At 42.5% G+C, this 25,465-nt stretch overlaps 1 protein-coding gene and 1 pseudogene across 1 annotated transcript; both read left to right on the plus strand.

Moving 5' to 3' along the window:
• Window positions 1-1,272: 1,272 nt before the first annotated feature.
• LOC115321706 lies at window positions 1,273-2,073 on the plus strand (annotated as a pseudogene).
• Window positions 2,074-8,469: 6,396 nt separating this feature from the next.
• Window positions 8,470-22,039, plus strand: LOC115332964. Its single transcript, XM_029995472.3, has 3 exons — window positions 8,470-8,580; window positions 20,232-20,286; window positions 20,838-22,039. The coding sequence occupies exons 1-3, from the start codon at window positions 8,578-8,580 to the stop codon at window positions 21,080-21,082; spliced, it is 303 nt and encodes a 100-aa protein (XP_029851332.2). The 5' UTR covers window positions 8,470-8,577; the 3' UTR covers window positions 21,083-22,039.
• Window positions 22,040-25,465: the final 3,426 nt, after the last annotated feature.

Consider the following 25,465-nt stretch of genomic DNA (forward strand, 5'->3'; position numbering starts at 1 on the left):
ATGTGTAATTTGTAAACTGTGGCCAATCATGGTAGGTGTAGTGAAATCAGTACTAGCTTGTTATCCAGGTGGTGTTTCCCCTATCCATTTCGATCTGTATGAGCATCGTACCATTGTGCGTTTGTGTATCATCAGGCTAGCAGTTATACTGCACTGGCTAAACTTCTCATATACAGCATAATGTATTGTTGCAATGACTCAAAGACAAATAAAGACACTGCCTAAGCACAAACAACTAATTTGCCTTGCTTTTGTAAAATAGAGTGGATATAAGTTCGCAACTGTATGGTATAGAAGAGTTCTAATGATAGAAAGTTATGATAAAGACGAATATCCCAAATCTTCACTTTCAAGCCAATGCGTTTCGCCTGTTGCCATTAAATACAAAAAGCATACTCGAGATAGGTCGAGTACTGCTTCACTTATGATTGACGGAGCATATTCTTCTGATCCTGATAAGATATGCAATCAATTCGCAAAGTTTTTTCTGTCCACCTATTCATCAATCAGTGTCGAAAACACGGAGGTTTTACTAACTACTCATAACCATTTTCCTCCTCCGACAATTGACCTTGCCGACGTTGTTTGGGCAATTCATCAGCTCCCATCTAAAAAATCTTGTGGCCTTGATGGCATACTGAATTTTATAGTTAAGGGGTGTGTCGACATACTGGCTCCCATTCTACACCACATATTTTCTATGTCGCTGAAGCAATGTATCTTTCCGACCGCCTGGAAAAGGGGCTTGGTAATCCCTCTTCCTAAATCAGGCACCTCAACGAATATCACAAACTATAGACCGATATCATTGCTTTCCGCATTTTCGAAGGTATTCGAAAAAATCATTCATAAGCATCTAACACACTGTTTAAGCACTTAATACCCGAAGTTCAACATGGCTTTTTGAGCGGCAGGTCTGTTGAAACAAATCTTGCGTGTCTTTTAAATGATGTTGCCCCCAGAGTCTGTTCTCAAGAGCAAGTTGACGTAGTGTATTTTGATTGTAGCAAGGCATTTGATCGTGTAAACCACAACTTACTGTTACACAAACTTTCTGTTTCTGGTCTCAGCGACGAGTACTGTTCTTGGTTTGAAAGTTATCTTTCTGCAAGAGAAAACTGTGTCGGCTACGCAAATGTTAGGTCTTGTTTTTTTCCTGTGCCATCTGGTGTACCCCAGGGTTCCAATCTGGGACCTCTTCTTTTTAATATATTTGTTAAAGATGTCCAAGACATCATTCGCCATTCGAGCCTTTTGCAGTTCGCTGATGACCTCAAGATCTATAAAAATATTTCGTCATTAAATGATTGTGCTCTACTGCAGGAAGATATCAACGCCATCTGTCTATGGTGTAAAGATAACGGGCTTGATCTTAACATTGGAAAAACAAATGTAATATCTTTCACGCGTAAGACTAATCCAATTCACTTTCTCTACTACTTAGAAAATTCGTCGATTACTCGAGTTACGATTGTGAAAGATCTGGGAGTGATGCTAGACTCCAAACTCAACTTTAACTCGCACGCGACATACGTTCTGAGCTCTTGTTTTCGTCTTCTCGATGCAATTTCAAGATTTAGTAAGTGTTTTTCAAGTGTTTACCTTTTCTACGTACTTTATCGAATCATAGTTCTTCCAAAACATGACTTCTGCACTGTGACTTAGAACAGCCTTAGTGCTACAGCTTCCAATAATGTGGAACGCGTACAGAAAAGATTTGCCAGAACTTACCATTTTAAATCCCCATCACACGATCTATGTGATTACAACGAAGTGCTCAGACAATTGCAAATCACCAACCTTGCATCAAGACGATGCTCGCGTGACCTTTTATTCTTGTTTAAATGCATACATTCTAATCACGGTATTAGCTCTCTGGTCACATCTATTAACTATCATATACCCGGCAGAAATGTTCGTTCTAGTCGCACTTTCCATGTCAATTACAGCGATTTCACGTCACCCTCTGACCGACTGCAAAACTACTTCAATCTTCTGGAATCAGATGGCATTGACGTTTTTCAACCTAACCAACCTCATTTTAGGAAGTGCTTGCTTCATGTACTGAAATAATGTTCATGCTTTGCAACTATTCAATTTCTGTGTTTTTCTTTTAGAGGTGTGTGAGGCGACCATACTTTTCTTGTTTGTGTTTATATGCTATCTGAAATGTTACTAACAGGTGCACCAATGTATAGGCTTTGGCTATTTTGGGGCACTCAAAATAAACAAACAAACAAACAAACAGCTATATAGATTAGAGCTCCTTGGTGAGCCATTTTAGTTAGGAATGCCTTCACTGCTGCTGCAAGTGGCTCGGCTCTTCTGGCTGCTCTACTGGAGCATGTCGGGCTGCTTCAAAACCGAGCCGAAGCATCTACTAAGGCTATTTTTCCTCTTCCTTTTCACTCTTGTAAGCTGCACATTACTGTTTGCGCCGGCCCTTACACCACTGCTTCGTCGGCTTGTTCTTGAAGACATGGCAATCAACACTGACATTGCCACTGGTCTCGGGTCTAGGGGGGTCAATTCCTGTGGCGGCCCTGATGCTGGCTATTGCACAGTCCTCGTCGGCCCCACACAATTTTTGATTGCTGCTTTTTCAAAAGGTTCCTCGCACAGGTCGCTTTCTGCAGTGTTTTTGCACGGCACGTCTGAAAACACGAGAAGAATGTCACACAAGTGGCCATGGCTGTGAGAATCTGCCGCTTGTTATTCAGAGGTAGTGATCCCAAGTACTTGTAGATTTCTCTTTTATGTAGCCACCTCTGTTGCCTACTTCTATGGTGACTCCCAGCAGCAGATGTTTCTGCAACATGTAGATATTTTAAGTGGCAAATGTACAGCAAACTGTATTCAACGTTTATACGCAATATCTTATAAAACAATTTTAGAATGTTTTGGAATAAGCTCGTGCACGGATCATGTTCCTAGTTATATTATGTTTAAATCTAAACACACGTAGCATATTTAGCTTTAAAACAGTATGGGATTATTCAGAATCATATTATAGAAAGCTAGAAAGAGAAACATTGAGACACTGACTTCATACAACATTTATTTATTTTTTTTTTGGAACATGTAAATGAGAATGTAAAAGCCGGTAAAGGTCACGGTGGCAAATACCTCCACTACGTTTATTAAAGCAACAGACCCTTTACAACATTGCACCACTTAGAGAAAAGTAACCTCTTTTTGTCGTCTTGCATTCTTGCCAGAATCTCTACCCGGAGGTAATACATTTGCCGAGGCATGCAATCCCACCTCGGGACCTCTTGCCTGAGCAAGGAACGCGAAATTTAAAACGCTGCTCGGCGAAGAGCACTGCTATGAACCACGACCAAGGCGGTCGTGCAATGAACTCGTTTGAGGACCACAGTGCTGCGACGGCCAACACATGCAAAACAAATGCTAGGCGGCCGTCCCTTCCGCTAATTGTTTTGCGTGCTCCTGTTGAATTACAAGGTTGCGCCCACCATCAAAGTTATATCTTACCCAAACATGCTCCTCGAGGTTTCTGTGTTGTGATGGGCTGCGGAATACGTCTTGAGGAAACGGAGGGCTCCTAAAAACGCCCGTGGTCCGGCGCAGATCCCGCCTTTGCGCTTCTGGTACCGAAGACATTTGAGACGCTCGTTTCACATGGTTTGAGTGCCGACGTCTCTGGGGGGATTTACAGGGTGATTTAAGGAGACGCCAGGCTCTTTAAATCGACCGCAATATTCATTTTCTTAACCTATCGCGCTACGACTTTGTGCAGCGTTGCCCACAGATGGTGCATTTTTTTTTTGTACAACTTGCAAAGAGCCAACTTACCTGAGGAAAAAGTAAAGAAAGAAAAAGGCTTAGCTCCTATGGAAACGCAGCGAAGCCACCGGTCTTCAAACAACACGACGCTGTTTCGCATGGGAGACAAGAGATGGCGCAAGCGGTCGCGACGCCAACTGCCGAGATCATACGACGCCGAGATCTGGCGTCTTTAGCAGACAAGGAACTGCAGTTCCTTGTTGTTACCAAGTCTGTTTTTGTTTCTGCGACTGTCGCCGCCTGCGGAACACGCCCCGCTTTTGAGTCGAAAAGATAGTCTGCTAAATACGCCGGCTCTCGGCGCCGTATGCTCGTTCGTTGGCGGCGTTCGTTGCGCCAACTCTTGTCTCCCGTGCGAAACGGCGCCGTGTTGTTTCGAGGGTGTCTTTACTCCATGCAATCCCCTTCATAGTGGACTTCTCGGGACACTTAAGTTGATATCCAACGAGAAAAAGATAAAGATCAAATTTTAAATCATTCTCTTCACGTTGCAACTTGTACCCCTGTCGTTGCGCCAATATCAGTTTTTTTCTGCATTGAATATAGTTGTCTTTGTAACTCTTTGTTATTCATCAGTACATTAAAAAGAGTGTCATTCTGATGATACTGCCTGATGACAAATGTAAACAGTGTACCTGAAAAAGAAAAATATATTATTATTTAGTCTTGTAAAGTGGCCAAAAGTGAGACAATAAGCTCGAGTGTAAGTAACAGCGTGTAACTGTCTTCACTCCGCCAGAAAATAAAGACCAGTCAAAAATTAAAACTCAACAGCTCTTGCTGTTGCTGCGGCAATCTGTCCAGGACAAGCGGGGGAAGCAAGGGTACGTAGGACGCTGCTCAGACCTCGCTCGGGGAGCCATGGGACGACACACACTTCTACATTGAATAAACGAACAGAGACGACAGTCGTTGTAGGTGTGCCTCAGTCAACCTCGAAGCAGTATCAGTGCTCTAAACTCATCAGGAGTTAGGGTTCCGATCCAGAGTGCTCTATGGAAGTTCGGTTCTCTACAGCACCGCCTGTAACTTTCCGAGAAGCTTTGGGGCCAACAAACCCCAAGGTTCTACACACAAGGCTTTCCCTGTGTGTTGACCTTGGGGCTGTCGTTGTTAGGGAGGCGGTTCCCTTTCCAAGAGTGTTGGAGTCCAGGAGTGTCTCATGCTGTCTAGGATGAACTCGTTGATTGTCTTGCTTATGCATTAGACTTCCTTCTTTCCCTTTCTTTTTCTCCATGTGTTTGGAAGTCTATTTACTGGTGTGCTCAAATCAATCAATTTAAGATGTGTTTAAAATTTTGTTGTCTTCGTCCGTTTTTTTTTTATTGTTCCTTATTTCACAGTTTAGAAGAAGTTGAGACATTAATGCTTTCGCATTCACAACTCATAAGAAGTGCTTAGGTGTCCTCGATATTTTTTTCATGAAAGGCAAAAGTGATTTCACATGTCAGTAAAGCTGCCTGTACATTTATGAAGTGTTAAGAAACATTTTATGGTGTATGGCGTATGTTAGTATAATTTATCCCCCTTTTTCATTCTCTGATCAACTCTGTTACATATTCAGCATGTGTTGTACTTCTATTGCATGCTCCTGCCGTGGCCTTTTACCTGGCTGGTACTTTTGTGGAAAAAAAATAAAAATGGGACTTCGATCTTATTGTCCTTAATGTAATCTGTGCTTGTGTATGTTCAGGGAGATTTTTATTTCGCCTTCGCTTGTTTTGCATTCATCTTTGGATAAGATTTGATTATACTTTTTGTATTTTAACCATTCCATTTAACTGAAATAACAACCTGCAATTGGTTCCCTCTCCTCAGATTTGATGTAGGATCTAGAGTCCTTAAATACATTTACAAGAATTAATATGTATGAATATTGACATTTTGAATAGACCACATTCAGGTCCAAGTTAAAACGGCATAAAAGTAAAATTCTCAAACACTCGATCAGGTACTTAAACCGCGAGCTCTAGTTCCCGAGCCTGCAATGTGCTTAGAGCCCTAAGACGCTGGCTCGGGAGTCTAAATGCAGCGGGAATCGCGGTTGAGTTGGAGTTTTCATTTTTGTACTTTTTTATTATCAACAAAATTACAGTGTTCAGAAACTAAACGAAAACGTAGCTTTAATTTCTAAAAACTGCTTGCTCACATGAAACGATGAAAACATTTATTACACATGGAAAAGTAGCCGCTCCGAATAGCCGGTTTCATGAGGCCAGTGGTATCGCAAATTTTACATTATGTACACAATACACGCTCAGAAAGATACGTAGCGATTTTTGTCATTAATAGTAAAGTATGCAGCTTAAAAATGGTAGCTTAGCGTCAACGAGGTCAACACTTCCCCGATTAAAACAAAAAAATTGAATAAAAGTATCATGCTTTCTATGCCGCCTAATGTTTTTTTAGCGCCCTTAGGAAAAACACTCCTGAAAGCTCGCCAATGACACATATTAAAAGGAAGTAGTGAATTATTTGAACTGGTGGAAAATATAATTGCAATTGGGCGGTGTGATATGATGATTAAAACGACTTGCGGTTCCTGTAAAGCCTAAGCGGTCGTACAAGCACTCAAGGGGCACTGACAGGATAACGCAACTCGGTAGGGACGATCAAAACGATTATCCAAAGCAGTGTCGGGATCCACAGTTAGACGAACAGATACTGTAAAACCCTTTATGTTCGCGAGCCCTCAAATTTCGCGAATTTCGCGAATTGAAGAATTCGCGAAATTTAAGGGCGCGCGAAAATTTTAGTCCTTAAGATTTTCAATGTAGGCGTCTGGAATTCGCGAAATTTAGTGGTCGCAATTATGTCATCTGTGACCGATTCGCGAAAAATAGTGGCCGCGAGAATAAAGGGTTTTACAGTATAAAGCCGCTTCATGGCGGTCGGCTGATGATGCGGGCTCTAAATGAGATCACTGCCACACTTATATGACGAGAAAAGTCCACACGACCGGCATCGGGCCGCTCCAGCTGACCGAGACCCACCGAGGCGCTTGGGAACATTCAGAGGGAGCCTCCGTCGCAAACCAAAAGTTAGAGGCGAGGTAAAGAGGTTTTTCTTTTTTTTTGGAGGAGGAGGGAGGAGAATGCACCACTTGTCCCAGGTACAGGGGCTTTAAAAGTGACCTGACATGTGAACTTTTTTTTTCATTGTGGTTCAAAACGATTGAAAACGATGCCTGGGCATTGCCATCAAAATTCGAAACTTGAAAACACACTATTTGTGAAGTAAAAAAAAAAAATGCTCAGAGCCGAGTTTGAAGTTCCCGCGCTGTCCGTGCCAGTGTAGTGATGTCAAAGATTGAGTCATCCTGCAACTCAAGTTTCTCTCACACCTCCATGTCGTGTTCACCCGCGTCCCACGATCAGCCGCTTCGTGCGATCAGCCGCTATCGCTGTGAGCAGACGACGCTTCATTTTCGTGTTTGAAGCTTTCAGCGATCTGAAATTCTTTGAAACGGTGTGAGGTCGAAGAGAACGCGCAGAACTTCTGTGAGCGACATGAGCGGCCAAAGGCTTCCCCGAAAGGGTCACAATCGAAACCAGGTACGCAGCCAACAAACCCGGTTGTTTTGACCGTTTGACGATTTCTTTTTTGAAGTCTGAGAGGTCGTCGGGCACCTAAAAAAAAGACAACTTCGTCCGGTTCCCCATATACACCGATCATCGTAAGTGCTATAAGCGTCGATCGCCGCCATGCTTCCCGAGTGAGGATAAAAAGCCAGGAGGCGACATCACTCCAAACTCCGATCTTCTGTATTTCAAAAAGAAGGGTGGTACTGCGTTCAGAATTGCATTAAAAAAAAAAAGAAAAAAGAAACGGTTTTACGAATGCCCTTGTTAAATATGATAGAAATATTACTTACAAAGGTTCTAAATTTCACAATCCATTACGTTACAAATAAAAGGTACGCGGAGGCCCGGAGCGGGAGACAAAACGACAAAAATAAAAAGACGCGCGCGCGCGTGGGAATATATAAATATATTTCTTTTTTTTTTTTTTTGCGTTCTGGTATTTCTCGTTTTGCGTGTTTATGACTACAACTAGCGTAGTTTTTGACAACAAAAGCAAATACGAGGTGTCAGTGCCCCTTTAAGCAGCCTATGCCGGTAGCGTCTCCACCAGACTGACAGTGCAACTAAGCAAAAAAAAAAAAAAAGTGTATTTCGCCATGACAGCCGTGTGCACGGGATATTCGCTCGACGCTTCTGCTATAGACGCTATAGACCTTTGCGAAAATCGCTTTCTCTGCGCTGCCATCTTCGTCTGCTATGCCGTGCAACGCCTTCTGCGCATGCGCTGTTGCTCTGCTCTGCGGCTCGGCGTTTTTCGCCCGGGTGATAAGCGATGGAGAGGTCTTTAACCTGGATGGACGGCTGCCGAAAGGAATGATGTCGCCTTTGATATACCCTGAAAACACGCAACCTTATCAATGAATAAGTGCAAGAATACCGATCACGCGACCTCGTGGCTAGTTCCGTGACGCACACGACATCTTTTATATTTCTGCGGAAGCGAGACAAATAACGTAGGTGGGTGCTTCCCCATTATCGGGGCTGTAGATAAACCATTTCTATGGAAGCAGGCTTTTCCCCGCTTGCTTATCGAGCACATCCAATAGAACTGATATGTCAGCTTCTTTCGTTGTTTTCGTCAGACAGCTGCTTCGGCTCCCAGTCCAAATATAAGAGGTGACACCGTTGCTTGACGAGCATCCGGATCATTTTCTGCTCTTAACAGACACCAGAGACAAGCTAAAGCATGGTAAGTCTTTAAAAATCACCGCTACGGGCCACTTTGAGCCACTAAAAAAAGCTACGATTCAGAATAGCGATGCTTCATAATATATCTTGGTGAGTAAGGTTATCGTTACCCAGATGCCTAAAGTTTTATCTTGTAGCGTGACTTTCGTAGGACAACCAGATATTTATTTGAATTTTTTACAAATCGTACTCGACATTGAAGAAGCCAGCCCGCAGTGTTCGTCGATTTCAAGAGACCAAACATCTTAATAAGACAAAACGTCAAGTCACCTTAACTGTTTATATTTAAGTAAGCAATGTCTACAAGCTTGAGCCGTGATATTAGAAAAATAATAATTACTATTATTATTATTATTATTATTATTATTATTATTATTACCAATAATATTATTATAATACTTATAATAATAATGATGATGATGATCACTACATCAAAGCTGTCGCCGTCAATTTATAATCCTGGCTGTAGCGTCACAGATAAAGCACGGCCCAAACCGACACGTTTTCCGGATTCGTATGCCGCAAACCGTAAAAAAAAAAAAAAAAATAATACGTGTTCCGGCGCACGAAATACGAAGAGGGATAGACCGATCTCACCAGCCAGTTTGACTACGCCACCGCTGCCGCAATGCATCGAGGGAGCTTTAGCATTTCCGCACGTGCGACAACCTCTCTGGAGCTCTGCGCGTGTGGAGCATGAGGCGGCACGAGCCTTCTTGTATACTGCTGCCTGTTTTCTGCGTACTAAAGTTATGGCGGGGTCACGCATGCGCCGAACGCTTGGTGAGATCGGTCTATTGTACGACTTGGTCGTACAATAGACCGCACCACAGAAACTATCGCGAGGGAAGCCCACATCACCGATCTCGACGGGCACCTCGAATACACGCTCCGCTCGACCAAGTGCGGAAACGTTGAGCAGTCGTGTTCCGGTGTCAGAGACGTCGCGGACGGCAAAAGGGAACACCTAGACTAATTTTCGACGGGAGAGACGCGACTCGGCGCAGAAAAATCACTGCAAGCAGCCGACAGCAACGCAGCCGGCCGACCCTGCGCGCCCATGATCGGGCATATACACCGGCCGGCGCCGGCGTTGTTGTTGTTGTTGTTGTAGGTGTTGAAGTGAAATTAAGGAGGCAAATAGAGTCAATAGTGTACGCAAGCTGAGCACATTTGTCACTCACTCTTGGGGTAGGGGTGAGGGGAGAAAAGGGGGGGGTGCGTTGGGGGAAAGGTCCTGCGTCCCGGCGTCGGAGACGTCGCGGACGGCGTTCATTGGTTCGTTCGTCAAGCACGTAAGGAGCACGTGCTCTGCGGCGGGAAGGAATCCCGCTCCGTGATTGGACACTTCCTCAATGCGAATGCATACGTCACAATACGGGTACCTACCTATACGTCACATACGGGACACGTAAAAGTTGCGATATTTGAACTCCAAATACTAGGGAATTGTAGACCGTTCCCGCAGCTCGCTAAGCACCCGGATAGCGCTCCGTAATCCGCCACAAGATCTTGAACTATGCAGAGAAGGCTAACGACGCGCATGCGCAGCTGCGGCGTTTTCTTCGGGGATACCGTGGCGAAGGAGAAAAACGATCTACTACAACTCCCTACTAGTGCCGGAACCCGTAAAAACGGACCGGTAACGTCATAACCGGAAGCGGGCTTCCTTACGAGTTCTTGGATACAAATCCGGAATATCTGTCGGTTTGCACCACGACTCACTCATTTTACCCTCTTCCCGGCCTTCGTCTCCCTATCTGGTTGTCGTTTGCTGCAGTACCCTTTTCGTTTTGTATTTGTTTTCTCTTTATCTTCTGGCGTCGTACTGCGACAGCCCTCGCGTTCTTCTCCTTGGCTTCCCTTTCGAACCACGTTGAATTAACTTGAGACTGGGAAACGCTAAATCGTAGAAGAGACAGAAAAGAGCTGCTGAGTTTGAGACATAGTCCTGTCTATTTTCTGCCTCTTTCACGTTTTGATGTTTTTTTTTTGTTTTTCTCTACCCCAGTCTTAGGCTAATTCAACATGGTTAATATTCACCAGCTCGCCTGCACCCTTGGCATGTTTTCCCTTCCGTGTTTGTCTTATTATTTCTTTTGTCAGTCAAATATTACGACCTATAGTCCCTTGCAAATAAAGAAGGGAGGGCGAGGGAAAGGAAGGCCGGGAAGGAGGAAGCGGGCGGAACGCTGGGGAGAGGAGGAGGTTTCCGCCTCTCCACTGCAGCGTTCCGTCTGCTTCCTCCTTCCAGGCCTTCCTTTCCCTCGCCCTCCCTTCTTGAGTTGCAAGGCACTATAGTTCTATCTAAATGTTTCTTAAACAGTCCGACAAACGTTGTGACTCGCCATATGCCGATATCGGCCGACTCGAGCGGGCGAATCGAGGCCCAACCAAAAGCGCAGTCATGAGGCTACGACGTAGGCGTAGCCATCATTGAGATAAACGTCATCGCGATTGCCCCTTTTTGCTTGTTTTTACTTCTCCGGTGAAGCGTAACGAGTGTCGTCAGCAACGCTTCCTCTCGGCGCTCAGCGGTGTCTACGTGATTGGTGTAAAGCGCGATCCAAACTAACGCGTTTTTGTGCGCGCGTGCTCTGTGCGTCACCCGGAAATTGCGTATTTCGTGACATCGCGCTGATTCCTTGTGCCTTTCGGGCGCGAATAAGAAAGTTGGATGATTTAACTTTTTCTGAACGTGCACGAAAACGTGCTGTGACGTAGCAGGACGCTCCCCTCTTGGCCAAACGGTGGAGTGCACCATTTGGAGCTTCGCGTTTCTTCGCCGTCTGGCGCAGGAGCTCTCCGCTCGCCCGAAACCGCACCTAACCAACGCGCATGGTCGGGACTCAGAAACCGCCCGGAAACCGCAAAAACGTCAGGAAATACGCAATTTCCGGGAAGCGCACGACCTACGCGCGCACAAAAACGCGTTGGTTTGGATCGCACTTAACGCGCCTGTGCAGCCCGCTTCTTAGGAGCCTTCCGGCCGTTCCGCCGTTACCACACTCTCCCGCATTACAACCGCGGTCGTCGTCTCACAGTTCGTGTTTACTTCCTCTCGGAGTTTCTTTCACACTGCGGACACTACGTGCGCAGACTTATGCCGGAGTTGTGCAGACGTCGTCGAAACAAAAAAAAAATCGTTACAGAAGGAGGACGCAACGTTTCAACGGCATCGCATGTCTAGAAGACTCAGGCTGGAGTTATAGCGTCCTGTGTATGTTCCTCATACAATGCAGTTCTGCATATGACGGCTTGAACAATTGGTCGGCGTCTCATCCTCACCGAGGGTTAACGAGCCATATGCAATAGGCTTTTCGCTGCCGTCCACAACATAAAAGAATTAGGGGTGCGCGTACGGTGGTTCCAATCAGAGATATCTGCGCCATGCATAGCTTTCACAAAGCTAGGAAAGGTCGACCAAGGATCGACGGTTTTTTTTACGGTGTGTAAATTATAAATGACGCCGCGCTATTCCATTCGAAGCAGCAGACAGAGGTCGCACCTAAAGTTCCTAGATGAAGGCTGACTACAAGTAGCGACATTCTTTGAAGCGCCGACTGCGTGACAGTGCAGGTCTAAGGAAGCGAATGGCGACGCACAGCTGTTGACTGAACTACGGTATTTCGTTCCAGTGAAATGTTGTTTTTTTTTTTTTTTCATTTGTATTGGTTGTCGTTACTTGTGAAAAGAAGTATCGAGGGGTGATTTCACGTCAAATGGTACAAGAAAAAATTATGGTTCTTAAAAACAATTCTTCAAAAATAAATATTTTGGTGAAAAATGTGCGACAAAAACAAAACTACAAATTAGAGCTACGGAACATTTTTTGTTCTTGAGTTTTGTGTTTCCAAATGTCAGAAGTAGTCTTGGCATTTTTAAAGGTTTTCTAGAGTGACGCACTTTAGAGCCTCGAAATATTTATCCAATTTTTTTCACATCAATTATAACTTTTTTTACTGTTTGAAGACTCCGTATGGAAGGATCGAAGCTCTTTAGAAGTATGTTTTTTTGTTTGTTGTTGTTTTAGTTTATAAAATAAACCTTCCTGAATCGTGTACCCTTGACAATACTAAGCCAAGTTTGAATCTAGCTCAAACATCAAATGAAAACTTGCATCAAAGACAATTTAAAAATTATAATATTTTAATTTAGGTATAGTTTATTTAGAAGAAACAACACTGCAAACTTGGGAAGAAATGCTAAAAATACAAAATTCAACGTCATGTTAGGAATACGTATATTTTTATATTTTTCAAGTTTTTTATATAAAAATCTGTCTGTGTTCTTATGCGTGAAATAAAATTTATTTGACATATACCGTTTCGTTATATTAAGCAGTGTGTTTGAAAAGAAGACATATTTGTAATTCTGTTCTAAGATTAAAGATATGGGCCGTTGTCAAATCTTTTACGTAATTAATATAGGTATATACTTGTAATGCGACCGTAGCCTTTATGATATACCTTATGTGCAATTTAGTAAACATAAGGCATCACTGGTATGTTATAATTTTAACAAAAAGTTCATGCTTTATTCTGCACGATGTCGTCGCTGATAACTCCGAAGCTGTTGATTTTTCGCTCCAAAGTAGCAACGGAGGTGAATGTAGGCACGATTTGGTTCTTCCGATGGAAGCATTGTACCGCTCGCGGAAGAACGACGCTGGGTTTGCGCAAAATCAAAATGCAATACGGTCGAACGAGCCTTGAGATGCGACTTTTCTGAGCTCATAGGAAGCTGCTGAGCGTGTCACATGAATTGATGGGGAATTACTTCGTTACGTACTTTCTGGGATCATTGCAAAATGTGTTACTCTCCATTGGTTTTTTCAGCAGTTCGCTAAATTCACAAAAAGCTACTTTATTTATTCGTTTTCCTCCATTGGCAACGATTCCAGGGTCCAAGCATATCTTTTTGGACACACTTTACAGGTCAGTAAAACGCACTCCTTAGTTGGATCAGCACACAGGCAAGGTTTCTTTATCTCTTCAAGACTGAATTCCCGGTCGCCCACGTTTAATATTCAAAAAGTATTTGCTCCCTCCTTCAGTTTTGGTTAACTATGTCTAACAAAACGGGATGATATACCAGATATGTGGACAGCATAGAACTTGCCAGAGAATCAAAATGAAAGGGAAAGGCTGCCGCTCTGGAAGGCGGTGGCACATGAGCTTAAGCTCTGGTAGCGCCTCCTGGTAATCACAGGTGGTCCTTAGCTTCTTGTTTTCTATCACGTGCATGGATCGTACTATTGTAGCCGTTTCTACTTTTCAAAGCGATCATGTCTTTCCTAAATAAACAATCACGACAGCTATCTAAAATGGGGGTGCGACACTCAGAGTTAAAAAGAGTTGCGGCATGTCTATGTCCCGCTCGGCCCGTGGATTGCCCTTTCGTTCCCACTTTCCGTCGAAGAAAAATAGCCAATGCAGCTTACGGGAACGTTGGAGGTACTCATATCGCAATGAGAAAAAGAAAATATAAAAAAGGACAAAACACGGAAGATACGTACATTGTAGAAAAGTGAAAGCAAGCGCCGAAGCGGCGCGATGCTATCAGAACTGATAGTTTGACCCCATATCATTCAAAAAGGTTTGAAACTTTACGTTTGATTTCACCATCGTAGAAGTGCCGCTAGTAAAGACGGATATTGGGAGGCTTCATCAAGCCTAGATTAGCTATCGTGCAAAGGGAGTAGATTGAAGAAAGAAACAATTCACGTACGCGTATTAACGTGCTTGGCGGGCCGTCGCTTTGAAATGTTTCCACTACAAGTGATCTATTATCTTAAAGAAATCTTTTGAAACGTCCTGTATATGTTTGTTAATCACAAATGACAACGCTTAAACGATATTTAAAACAGTTTCAATTTCTGTAGTTTACCAAGCAAGCAAAATGAACGTGCTAAAGAACCCCTTAACATATTGTACTACTAACTCTATCATTATATAAGTTTTGACGAACTGTGTGTGGACTTGAGATCTAAAAAAAACTATTGTGTTACAAAAGTAACTAATAATACTTCAGTCAAAAACGAAATGACAGAGATTTGCGGCGAACAATGGAGGTACTAATACCTCTTCTTTTCAAATGTGCTAAAACACAATTTGGGGGTTTTACGTGCCAAACCAATGACGGGCATCTGGCAGGCCCCAGTGGAGGACTGAGGAATAATTTCGATCACCTGCGGGTCTTTTAACGTGCAACCAAAAGCTCGGTTCCACGGCGCCTTCTCCGCAATAAGCCTCCATCAAATTGCGGGCACCTCGGCCGGGACTCGAACCCGCCACCTGGGGTTTTCAAACGTGCTGCTTAATATGACGAAACCATATATGCGAAGACATTTTGCTGCATCTGTAGGACCACATGAAAAGCTTTTCATATATTAAAAAAGAACGTATTTTCTTAAAATGACTTTGACTTACCTACTTTTAGCTCTTGTTATGTTTACAGTGTTGTTTCTTGTATATGAACTATACTTCTATTAACAATATTATAATTTTTTTAATATGCTTAGATGCAAAGCATTCATTTCGTATGTTTCTTTTGCCTTAAATCATTGTACATTAAACACTAGCTCAATTCAAACTTGACCCATTATTGTCAAAGTTGCAAGGTTCAAGAATGGTTTTTGTATAAAACCAAGAAAAAAAAACACTTCTAGGGAACTTTAACCTTCTATATGGAGTATTAAAGCAGTAAAATGTTATCATTGTTTTGGAAAAGATAAAATAGACACTGCGAGACTTCAAATGCCAGTATGTCGGTCTTTCATGTAAACGCTAGAAGTCTGAGAAACAAATGGCTTGAAACTGAGATGTGTTTGGGTAAACTGGATCACAAATTTGATATATTGGCATTTACAGAAACATGGTTCCTGAGTGATCGTGATATAGTCCATTTTACACGATGTAAGTCTTAAGGTGTGTATAGAACAAATCGCAGGGGAGGGGGAGTTTCTCTTTATCATAAGGATAATCTTCAGTATATCATCCTCTCTCAATTTTCATACGTTAGTGATCATTGCGAATCGATCGTCGTGAAGTGTCTTGATACACTAATCGCTTCAATTTATCGCCCTCCGTAGAGTGAAATAATAACTTTTTTTCAATATTTTTGCGAGGTCCTTGATTATACGCGTCCTCTTTGAATTTGCCAGTCATTAAAGTAGGTGATATAAACATTGATATGCTATCATCAAGCCCTACATGCCGACATTTCCGCGATATCATAGAATCTTTTGGCTGCGCAAATGTGATTCATTCACCAACCAGAATAACTCTAGAAAGTGAAACTCTGATCGACGTATGTATTACCAGCTATGACTCCACTGATATTTCGTCTGGCATTTTGGCTTTTAATCTAAGTGATCACCTTCCAATATTTAGTTTTTTTCAGCGAGCTAAAAGGGAAAAGAGACGCACTTCGGATACGCCCATATTCCAGCGGAGATTTTGTATGGACACCCTTGCTACGTTTCGTTCTCTAGTTGAAGGAATAAGTTGGGATGGATGTTTATAGTGAAGAAAACCCGTATTTATCCTTTGACATATTTCTACGTAAAATAAAAATAGCTATGACAGTGCATTCCCTCTACGTCTTGTAAGAAGGCACAAAAGCTCTAGAAAACCATGGAGCAGCCGTGAGCTTATAAACGAAATACAGAACGAAATAAATTATTTGACAAGTTTATCCGATCAAAAGACCAGGCAATAATAATTGAAAATAAACAAAAAAAATTAAACACAGATTTAAAGAAAGCACGGTTAGAATACTATAAGAACAAGCTCATTGCCGTATCGGACGACCCTAAGAAAATTTGAAAGGAAATGGAAAGGCTTATTGGTAAATCGAACAACAAGACCCCCATACTCTTAATTTTGAAGGTCATCAGTATAGCAATGCTTCATTAGCGGAAAAATTCAACTCTCATTTTTGGGGCTCCGGCGCTGCATTAGGAGCAGCGGATTCGATGCATGACTTGGGCAGATATGTTTTTCCTAAAGTCTCAAGTTCTATCTTTTTGATCCCATGCAGCGAAAGTGAAATATTTGTCTTTCTGAGGTCCCTACGGAATAATACTGCGGCAAGAGACGATGATATCAAAGCTGAACCAATCAAAGCTGTCGCAGATTTATTGTGTTCCCCTTTACGACATATATGCAGTAATGCTTTGGCTACAGGAACTTTTCCAGATGGCAGGAAGATCGCCAAAGTAGCTATGTACACAAAGGAGGCATTCTTGATAACATTAACAATTACAGGCCCATATCTGTCCTTCCACAGCTTTCAAAGGTACTTGAACATGTGATAAAAACTCGAATCATTAAATTACTTGGTGAACAACGTGTATTTGTAAAAGGACAATACGGATTTCCGGGGGACAAATCTACAGAAATGGCGCTAGTAAATATTAAAAAACAGTTGTTAAATAATTTTTAAAGAAAAAAATTCACTGTTGGGGTATTTTTTTACTTTAAAAAGGCATTCGATTCAATAAAACACGATATCCTGTTTCACAAACTTCCTTTTTATGGAATCCGAGGTGTGGCGCAAGAACTGATCCGTAGCTATCCATCGAATATAATGCAGTATACATGTCTAAATGGCTACGGATCAATGCCTGAACTAATCACGTATGGGGTTCCGCAGGGGTCTATTCTGGGACCATTGTTCTTTATTATTTATATAAATGACATTGTAAACATCCCGCAAACTCCGGATATAATTTTATGTGCGGACGATACGAGTTTGTTCTTTTCTGGTAATCATTTGAGGGACCTTGAAACTGTGGCTAGCATGTGGCTATGGGAGCAGTGTTCCTGGCTGGGATCAAATCAGCTACAGGTTAACGTGAGCAAAACCAAATATGTAATTTTCAAGCCACGAAATAAACTTGATGACTGTAATATTATCTTAAAGTTCCAAAACAGTGTAATTGAACAAGTCTCCCTTTATAAGTTTTTAGGTTTTCTTTCTGAAGGGGGCTTATCATGGAGCCCCCCCCCCCCCCCCCCATATAAATAAAATTCATAAGAACATCTTTCGATCCCTTGGCGGCTTATACAAAGCTAGATCTTTGATTCCAGATTGGTTAAAACTGCAAATGTATTACTCCTTAGTGCATTCTCAACTTAATTACTCTTTATTAGTCTGGGGATCGACACCTAGGACAAACCTCGAAAGGTTTTTTATTATGCAAAAAAAGTCAATACTCAGCATAGATAATCTAAATTTCATGAACCTTACTGCTCCGCACTTTTTAAAGCACAATTTGCTTAACGTTAACCAAATGTTTGATATAAAACTTTCAATTTACATACGGAACGACATAATTAACGACCAAAAGACTTTTTTTATAGATTCCTTTGGAATAATGCTCAATATGATTTAAGGCATTAATCCTATAGGATACCTCGGTTAAGAACAACCTATGGAACCCAGAAACTAAAATGCATGATACCTCAATTCATAAGCAAACATCCAGATGTTATGGGAATAATACTAAATAGTGCTTCACGTTGCAGCTTCAAATACGATTTAAAAAGGTATCTTCTGTGATGTTGTTCGGAATAAATTTGAACGTCAATTTGTCTTTACATACACTGTGTATAGTATTATGAACTGGTCAATTTTAGCGACTGTATAAAATATGAGGTGTAATTTCAATCCTTGTGGAGGTAATGGTATCAATGATATAGCACTGCTGTTTCTTGCCAATGTTTTTTTTTCAATGTTTTGTATTTGTTTTTTCTATTGACTGCTGATGATGTGTACTGAGGGGACTGGGCCTCGTCGGGCAGATCTTATCTGTCTTTTGTCGTTTCTCCTTGTGATCTTGTGTCCGAAATAAAACAAACAAACAAATTGTGTCACTCGTGAAAACTGAACAAATCCGAAGACCTACCTTCTACCATTTTGAAGCCCAAAACTCAAGAACAAAAAAATTTACTTGGCTTCAATTTGCTGTTTTGTTATGGTCACATTTTCCCACCAAGAGGTTTTTGTTTTAATTTCAGAACCTATTATTCTTTATTTTTTCACGATTCAAGATTAGCGTAACTTTCGTCGCGCCCCTAAGAAATAATATTGCTCGCGCAGTCCAGCGGCACGTGTAGCAAGGTTCATATTGCACCCTTTTGGTTTTGCTTTCTTACATTTATGAGCGAACCGTACGCATTACGCCTCCGCATATTAGTTTGTTTGCATCGAAGCAGATTGTTTACCTACTTGAGTTATGCATACATGAGATAATGCGCCTAACGAATGTGATGCGATGAGAGAGCTTCTGAACGGCAGATACAGTTATCAAGAGCTGCAGATAACGCGTCCCGTATTGTACAGCTCTTAAGAGAAAACAGAGCGTAACAGAAAGGTTTCCACCCACAATTACATGAGAACGGGGGAAACACGGAGCAAACACCAAGCTTAGTTCAAATCACCAACAAGAAGCTTAATGTAAAGCACCAAAAATGTGGATGAATGCAGAGTACTTTTTTCCTTCTATTATGTGTCATTCGTTTTGGACCCTTCACATCAGCATATATTCCACAAAGTTCTCTTACAAAGGAAGTAGAGGTCGCGTCCCTGTTGGTTGTCGCACGTCAGCAAGCACCGAAGTTGTCCTAGTTAATGTGAGATGTACCAGAAACATTCGTCCAAACATTTCCTCTGTGAGAATGACTCATGTACCGTTTGCAATATATTTCAAAAGGCGAATTGTGGTTGAATTTCTAGCCTTCCATGTTTTCGGCAGGCAGTCCATCTTGCAGGCCGACCCATTTTGAAGGAATGCACTCTGAAAGTTTGTCTGGAAGCGTCAAGGGCAAATCTGTTTTGTAAATTGCCACGCGGACATCACTGTCAATGCTTCCACTAACACTTGATGTAGAGATAAGAGAAATATTAAGCTAATGCAAACGTGCATATACGCTTAATCTTATTCATCCCCAACTTTCTTGGACATGAAAGCCTTAGTGCATCTCTAAAGGGATAATTTGCACTGAACAACAAACATTCCAATGTTCACAATTCTATAACATTAATAAGCAGTATACTTAAACTTTTTTCACGAGTACAGTTCTTATTCCACAGTGCGACAATTGTTTTTTTCATTGAATCTTATAGGACAGATTCCCAAAGTTATAAATTACTGCTTTTCTTGACAAAATATTATCATTTCCTCGTGGACTGTAATTACCTCGGTATCATAGAACGCAAATCAATTAGAATTTCGGTAGTTCCCTTAAAACTGTTTATTCAAAAAAATGGCCCAAAAAGAACGCCCTGTGTGCTGTTAGTCTTCGTGTCTTAATTTTTCCCGTCTAAAACGTTCGTACCACGTTATTCTGAATCCCTATTTTCTAGCACTAGAACGGACTTTTATATAAAAATATTATTTACACGGCTCAAGTGCGTAGCTGTATTTCCAAGTATCCAACATAAAAAAAAAACATTTAAGGTATAAGTGGAGGGGGGTGGCATATACTTTATTCTGAATTCTATGCAAACAAAGTGAAACAGTGAGAATAAGAACCTTTTGTATCTTTATAATCAAGCCCTGTCCCTAAGCGGGCACCAATCCCAGCCAATCACAGCGTTCTTTTGGTAATTTTATGACCCGAAAAATCTCCCTTCAATTCGCAGATGCGGCGGCTTCCGACTGTCATGGCCTTCTCCGTCCTGGCCCTCGCTGCGCCCAGTAAGTTCGCCTAGAGTCGCTGTCAACTTAAAAAATGAGGGGCGTGACTTCGTGTCTTCGCGCATCTTGGCTATTGATTGGTTCTTCGACGTGCTCATCGGCCAATGACGTAATTTTATTGGCTCAAACCAATTACAGGATCCGCGGGACTGAACACGACCTACATTTTCGGTAACCCCGTTTCATTCTTCGAGTCCCACCGCGCCCAAGGCTACAACGCGATGGCGCCAATCAACCAGTCCCAGCAATGCATCGTCTAGGTGCTCGTTTTATTCGTTGGTTTCCTGTCACCGGCTATGAATCACAGGAAAAGCGCCGGATCACGGCGGCTCACCTTCATTGCGCGTGATTGTTTAAGTCGGTGACGGCAAACGTACAGAGACGATATACGCCGTGACTAGGCACTTTTGACGCCACTCCATCGGTTCCATTAGATCGCAGCAGTGTCTACGGCCGAGGGCTTGAAGTGAAACGGACTGTATATGGGAATCGCTTCCATCGTTGACCCACTAACGCGTACTTTTCTTTTTTCCCTACTCTCGCCTATGCAGAACCTCAAGTTACCCTGGCTGACCGAACTATGGGACTCGCTGTGCTCATGTTTGCCTTGCGTTGGAGGCTGGAATACCTGCTGAACCAATTGAAGAAGAGTGGCGACGACGAGCAGAAACGCGACGAATCGATGAAAATGATCGAATACCTGCGCAAGGAGATCAAATATCAGGTCAACGTGTTTTTGCAGCGTACGAGCGCCCCGGCCACTTCGAGCAGTGTGAGCGACGACGCCAAGGCCTAATGTGATCGGTGGCCGTACTCTCAATAACTGCGGAGGGATCGCCCGAGCAAACATTCGTGGTTCGGGACGAAGCCATCAAAAACATCACGTGCACGAGATCATCGAGAATCGACTCCGATATTGAGAGCCTAGTCTAATCAATGTGAGCCGAACCAACCCTCCATCTTCCCCCACTCTCCACACCAAACGTGCCGCTAAGTGAGCCAGGCGTGCGGAGCAATGAAGTACATAACAACATCAAGGAGAAACAACTCAAGCAGATCACGAATAGCAATTACAACTGGTTCAAAATCATCAGGCTAGAACACACGGCACAAGTCATCATGAGTCACGATAGATGACTTACTTAGGGTGAAACCTGAAAGGAATCTCGTTGCGTGTCGGAAACAGCAAACAAAGTGCTTCTTAGCATCTGCAACGGAGTATGTAATCAAATTTCACGTGACATCCTCAAAGCCTGGCCGAGAGGAAAAAAAATAAACTCCTCCAAAATCAGTTGTCTGGCTAAGCGTGGCAGTTTCTTTGTGTCTGTACAATTATATTCTAGGACAGGACTGGTTTGCTCAAAACGAAGTAAGGCGCCTTTAATTAGTCTTTTTTTTTTTAATTTAACGGGCCACTAACAACTCCAACATCGATATCTTCTTTATTGTTTGAAACACTTCAAAGGCGCGTGATATAACCCCTAAAATATTCATCGCAACAAAAAAAGTTTTTCACCTGCAGAAAAAAAAAATAATAAAAGTAATATGCTAAGAGTCCAGGTAGTCTTCCCCAATTCGAATTCCTCGGTTTTTGTTTGTTTTTTGTATGTTTTTTTAATGACGTTGTAGACGGGGGCACTTTTTAGAAATTTTGAGACGTCGGAAGTTGTATGTTTGTTACAATGAATATCGACGTTACAAAGAAACTCCACTTTATTTATTTTTTTGTTTTTGTTGTTGTTGTTTGTTTTTTTTTTTTTTTTAAAAAACATTGCAGTCCTCTTCCGCATTACCTTCAAAGACCAAAGGTCAAATATTACGACCCTGTTCTGTCTAAATGTTTCTTCAACGGTCCGGCAAACTTTGAAACGCGCGAAATTGCCGAAATCGGTTGACTCTAGCCGGCGAATTGATGCGCGGTAAGCAGCGCAGTCAAGGCTACGGTGTTGGCGTAGCCCAAAGCGCCGTCTCCCGCGTTGCCACAACCGCCGCCGTTGCATCGTGTTTGTGATTTTTGTCCCTCTTCGGGAGCGGCGCTGTCCAATCGTTGCGTACGACATTACGCGTTCCGGTCCCCCGGTTCCGCTTCGTTTAGCATAAGGCCCTTTGGAGTTTCGTTCATGTTCGCACTAAGTGTGCGGACTCATGTCGCGGTTGTGCAGACGTCGTCGGAAATCACCAAAACGTTACTCCGGTGCAGACGACACTTGCGCTTTGCACACGCCGGTTCCAACGGTTGCCCGCCCCAATCCCGTCTCGTCGTTACGTAGAGGTACACGCAACCGCCATACCACGTGGTATCCATGTTTTTGGCGGCCCGAGGCCAGTGTTGCAAAGACGGAGCTGAAGTTTCGGTTTCAGTTTCTGCTCTCGTTTAAAGGGACACTAACACCCCTCATTATATATTGAAATGTGTTAATGTCCCAGGCAAAAAAAAATTTTTTTTGCCAGGTGACTTAATTTGGTGTTAGAAGACTGCTCGATTATTGTTTTGCTACAGCGTCGCGTAGATTTTTAATAAAATAAAAAAACGCAACTGCTTCAAGCCGAAACTGAAACTGAACTCGGGAAGAAGAAAAAATATGGAGGAGGAGAGATTCGGCAAAAGTCACGTGTCTGTGCAACTTTTTTTTTTACCAACGAATTTACAGCTTTTTAGAAGCCACAAATAAAAATGGGTATCATTTTCCTTTTCTATATTTATTATTGATTGCATGCCTTCGATTACCCACGACTTTGATCACAGTTAGTGGTTATGTCTAAAAAATAGAGAACGGCACGTGACCACGGAGAAGAGGGTGAACGCGACTCAAACTGGCCAGTTCTCGATAGACGGATTTCGGGCTGAAAGAAAACGGATTTCGAGCCGAAAATTGTGTTCCGGATAGTACTGCTCCCATATGATACGAACAAATAAAAACATTGGCGAACATAAATACCCTGTCAGTGTCCATTAAAATTTCACAAAACACATCCCATTTTTCGCGAATTGACGTCGTGCCTTTTATTTGTGTTTTTTTTTTTTAATCACTCATAATCCCCCATTTTTCGGAATTGAGCTGAGATGGCCTTTAATCAAGTATGCTTTTGCCGCTATTATAAATGCACTACTGCGCTGACTTCAACATATATAAACGCGGAACCCGGAGGTGTTAGTGACGAGGCATCGGTGGTTTCCTGGCTTGCGTTGTTTTCGTTTTCTCAATATGGCTGCGCTTGGCGGTAGTGCCAAGGGTGCTGAGATGGACGGGGACGATTGGGAAGTCTTAGACAGCTCGAACGAGTTGTTATTCCGTGACGGATGGCCTGTCTGAGATTGAGGGAGTAACTTTCGAGCGATTAAGGAGTTCGGTTTATGCCTTGCGTCGCTCACCAAAGCCTGGAACACATGATTTCCCTCTCTACCTATATAAAAAAAAAATCGTTTAAGATTGATTGAACAAAACACTGCTATAAAAATCGAACTAAAAAGGACCACGTTATCTGCACTCGGGGAAAGCACACGTGTAAGTGCACAGAACAATAAGCGTGCTATTGGCCAGTTGGCAGCCGCGAGCGCCCGTGATTACTATGATAGATTGGAGGGAAAGAAAAAAAGTTAAATGACATTTCCGGTTTGAAGTGAATAAATAAATGCAAGGAGTGCACCATTCCGCCATCTGCGTCAATGATTCTGGCGAAACTTTGAAAATACGGCTCTTCTTTAAAAAAATATTTGTTTTCCTCTGCAAGTCCGTCGTTCCCAAGCTAAATATTTTAGGACGATGTCTAGGGATCATTTGCGGTCGGTCCCGAAAGTAAACAAATATCAATGCTGGGGTTGTCAGTGACCTTTGAAACACTTTCAAAGCTAACGCACGGGCGAAAAATAGCTTGAACAGCTCGAGCTTCGTGCTCTCAAAACCCGCAGCCTTGGCAATGCTTTGATTTTGAAACTCGCATTTTCTGATTATGAAATTCCATGTTATAAATTTGATCATTCGTAGGCTTTCTTCGCACATATCACCAAAAAAAAAAACGTTGTCTGCCTAAACTTGGGTATGTTAGGCACATCCACATTATACTTCGCTTACTTACGTTAAACTTAGTTTGGGTACGTAGGTCAAATTGCGGATTACGATCCAGCCATATTGCTCCTGTGTCCAGCAGCTGGAAGAGATCTAGCGCGGTTTAATATATGCTAGCTGCGATAAAAAATTACTAGATCGTATACCTGGCCAGCTGATTAAGCAATGCGATTTATACAGATTACAGAAAAATTAATAAGGGACAGTCCTGGAGGCTTACCCCAGTATAGTTTTTTGTTACTTTTTAGTAAATAAATTACATGAAGGACGATCGACTACCAACTACAAAACCGACTTACGCTGCGAGTATTGCATAAAAGAAATGTAACAGCAAGATCCTCAAGATAAAACAAATTATTTTAAAGAATTAGAGAGGGGACATGAAGCAGTTATCAATGCGTAGCTATGAAAGTAAAGCCATCTAGAGTAACTGTATATTCAGAGAATGTACGGTTACTCTAAAGGTACCTAAAACCCCTGTATCTTGGAATCGTGTGCGCAATCTTTTTCCTGCTCCAAAAAACCATCCTTACCCCACGTCTAACTTCCGGTTTCCGACGGAGGCGCCCTCTGGATGTTCCCAAGCGTCTCGACGTCTCGGTCAGGTGGAACGGGCGGGATGCCGATCGTGTGGACTTTTCTCGTCATATAAGTGTGGCAATGACCTCATTTAGAGCCCGCAATCGCATCCGACGGTCCTGAACCCTCTCCAAATCCGTTCGTCTAACCGTGGATCCTAAAAGTGCTTTTGGTAATCGTCCCAATTGTCCCTACCGAGTTGCATTATCGGTCAGTGTCTCGTTAGTGTCTGTCTACCCTTCGGCTTCACAGGAATTGCAAGTCGTTTTTAATCATCATATCAAACCGCCATATTGCAATTATATTCTCCCCGATTTCAAATGATTCCCTACTTTTTTAATATCTTTACTAGGCGAGCTTTCGGGAGGGTTTGGCCTCCGGGCGCTAAAAACATTAGGCGGCCTAGAAAGCAAGATACTTTTTCTTCCTAATCGGGGAAGCGTCAATGTGGTTGGCGCTAAGCTTGCATTTTTACGCTGACTGCAGTACTATTAATGATAAAAATCGCTTCATATTTCTGTGCGTGTGTATTG

Source organism: Ixodes scapularis, unplaced genomic scaffold, assembly GCF_016920785.2.
Source record: "Ixodes scapularis isolate PalLabHiFi unplaced genomic scaffold, ASM1692078v2 PGA_scaffold5__190_contigs__length_132052651, whole genome shotgun sequence".
NCBI lineage: Eukaryota > Metazoa > Arthropoda > Arachnida > Ixodida > Ixodidae > Ixodes > Ixodes scapularis.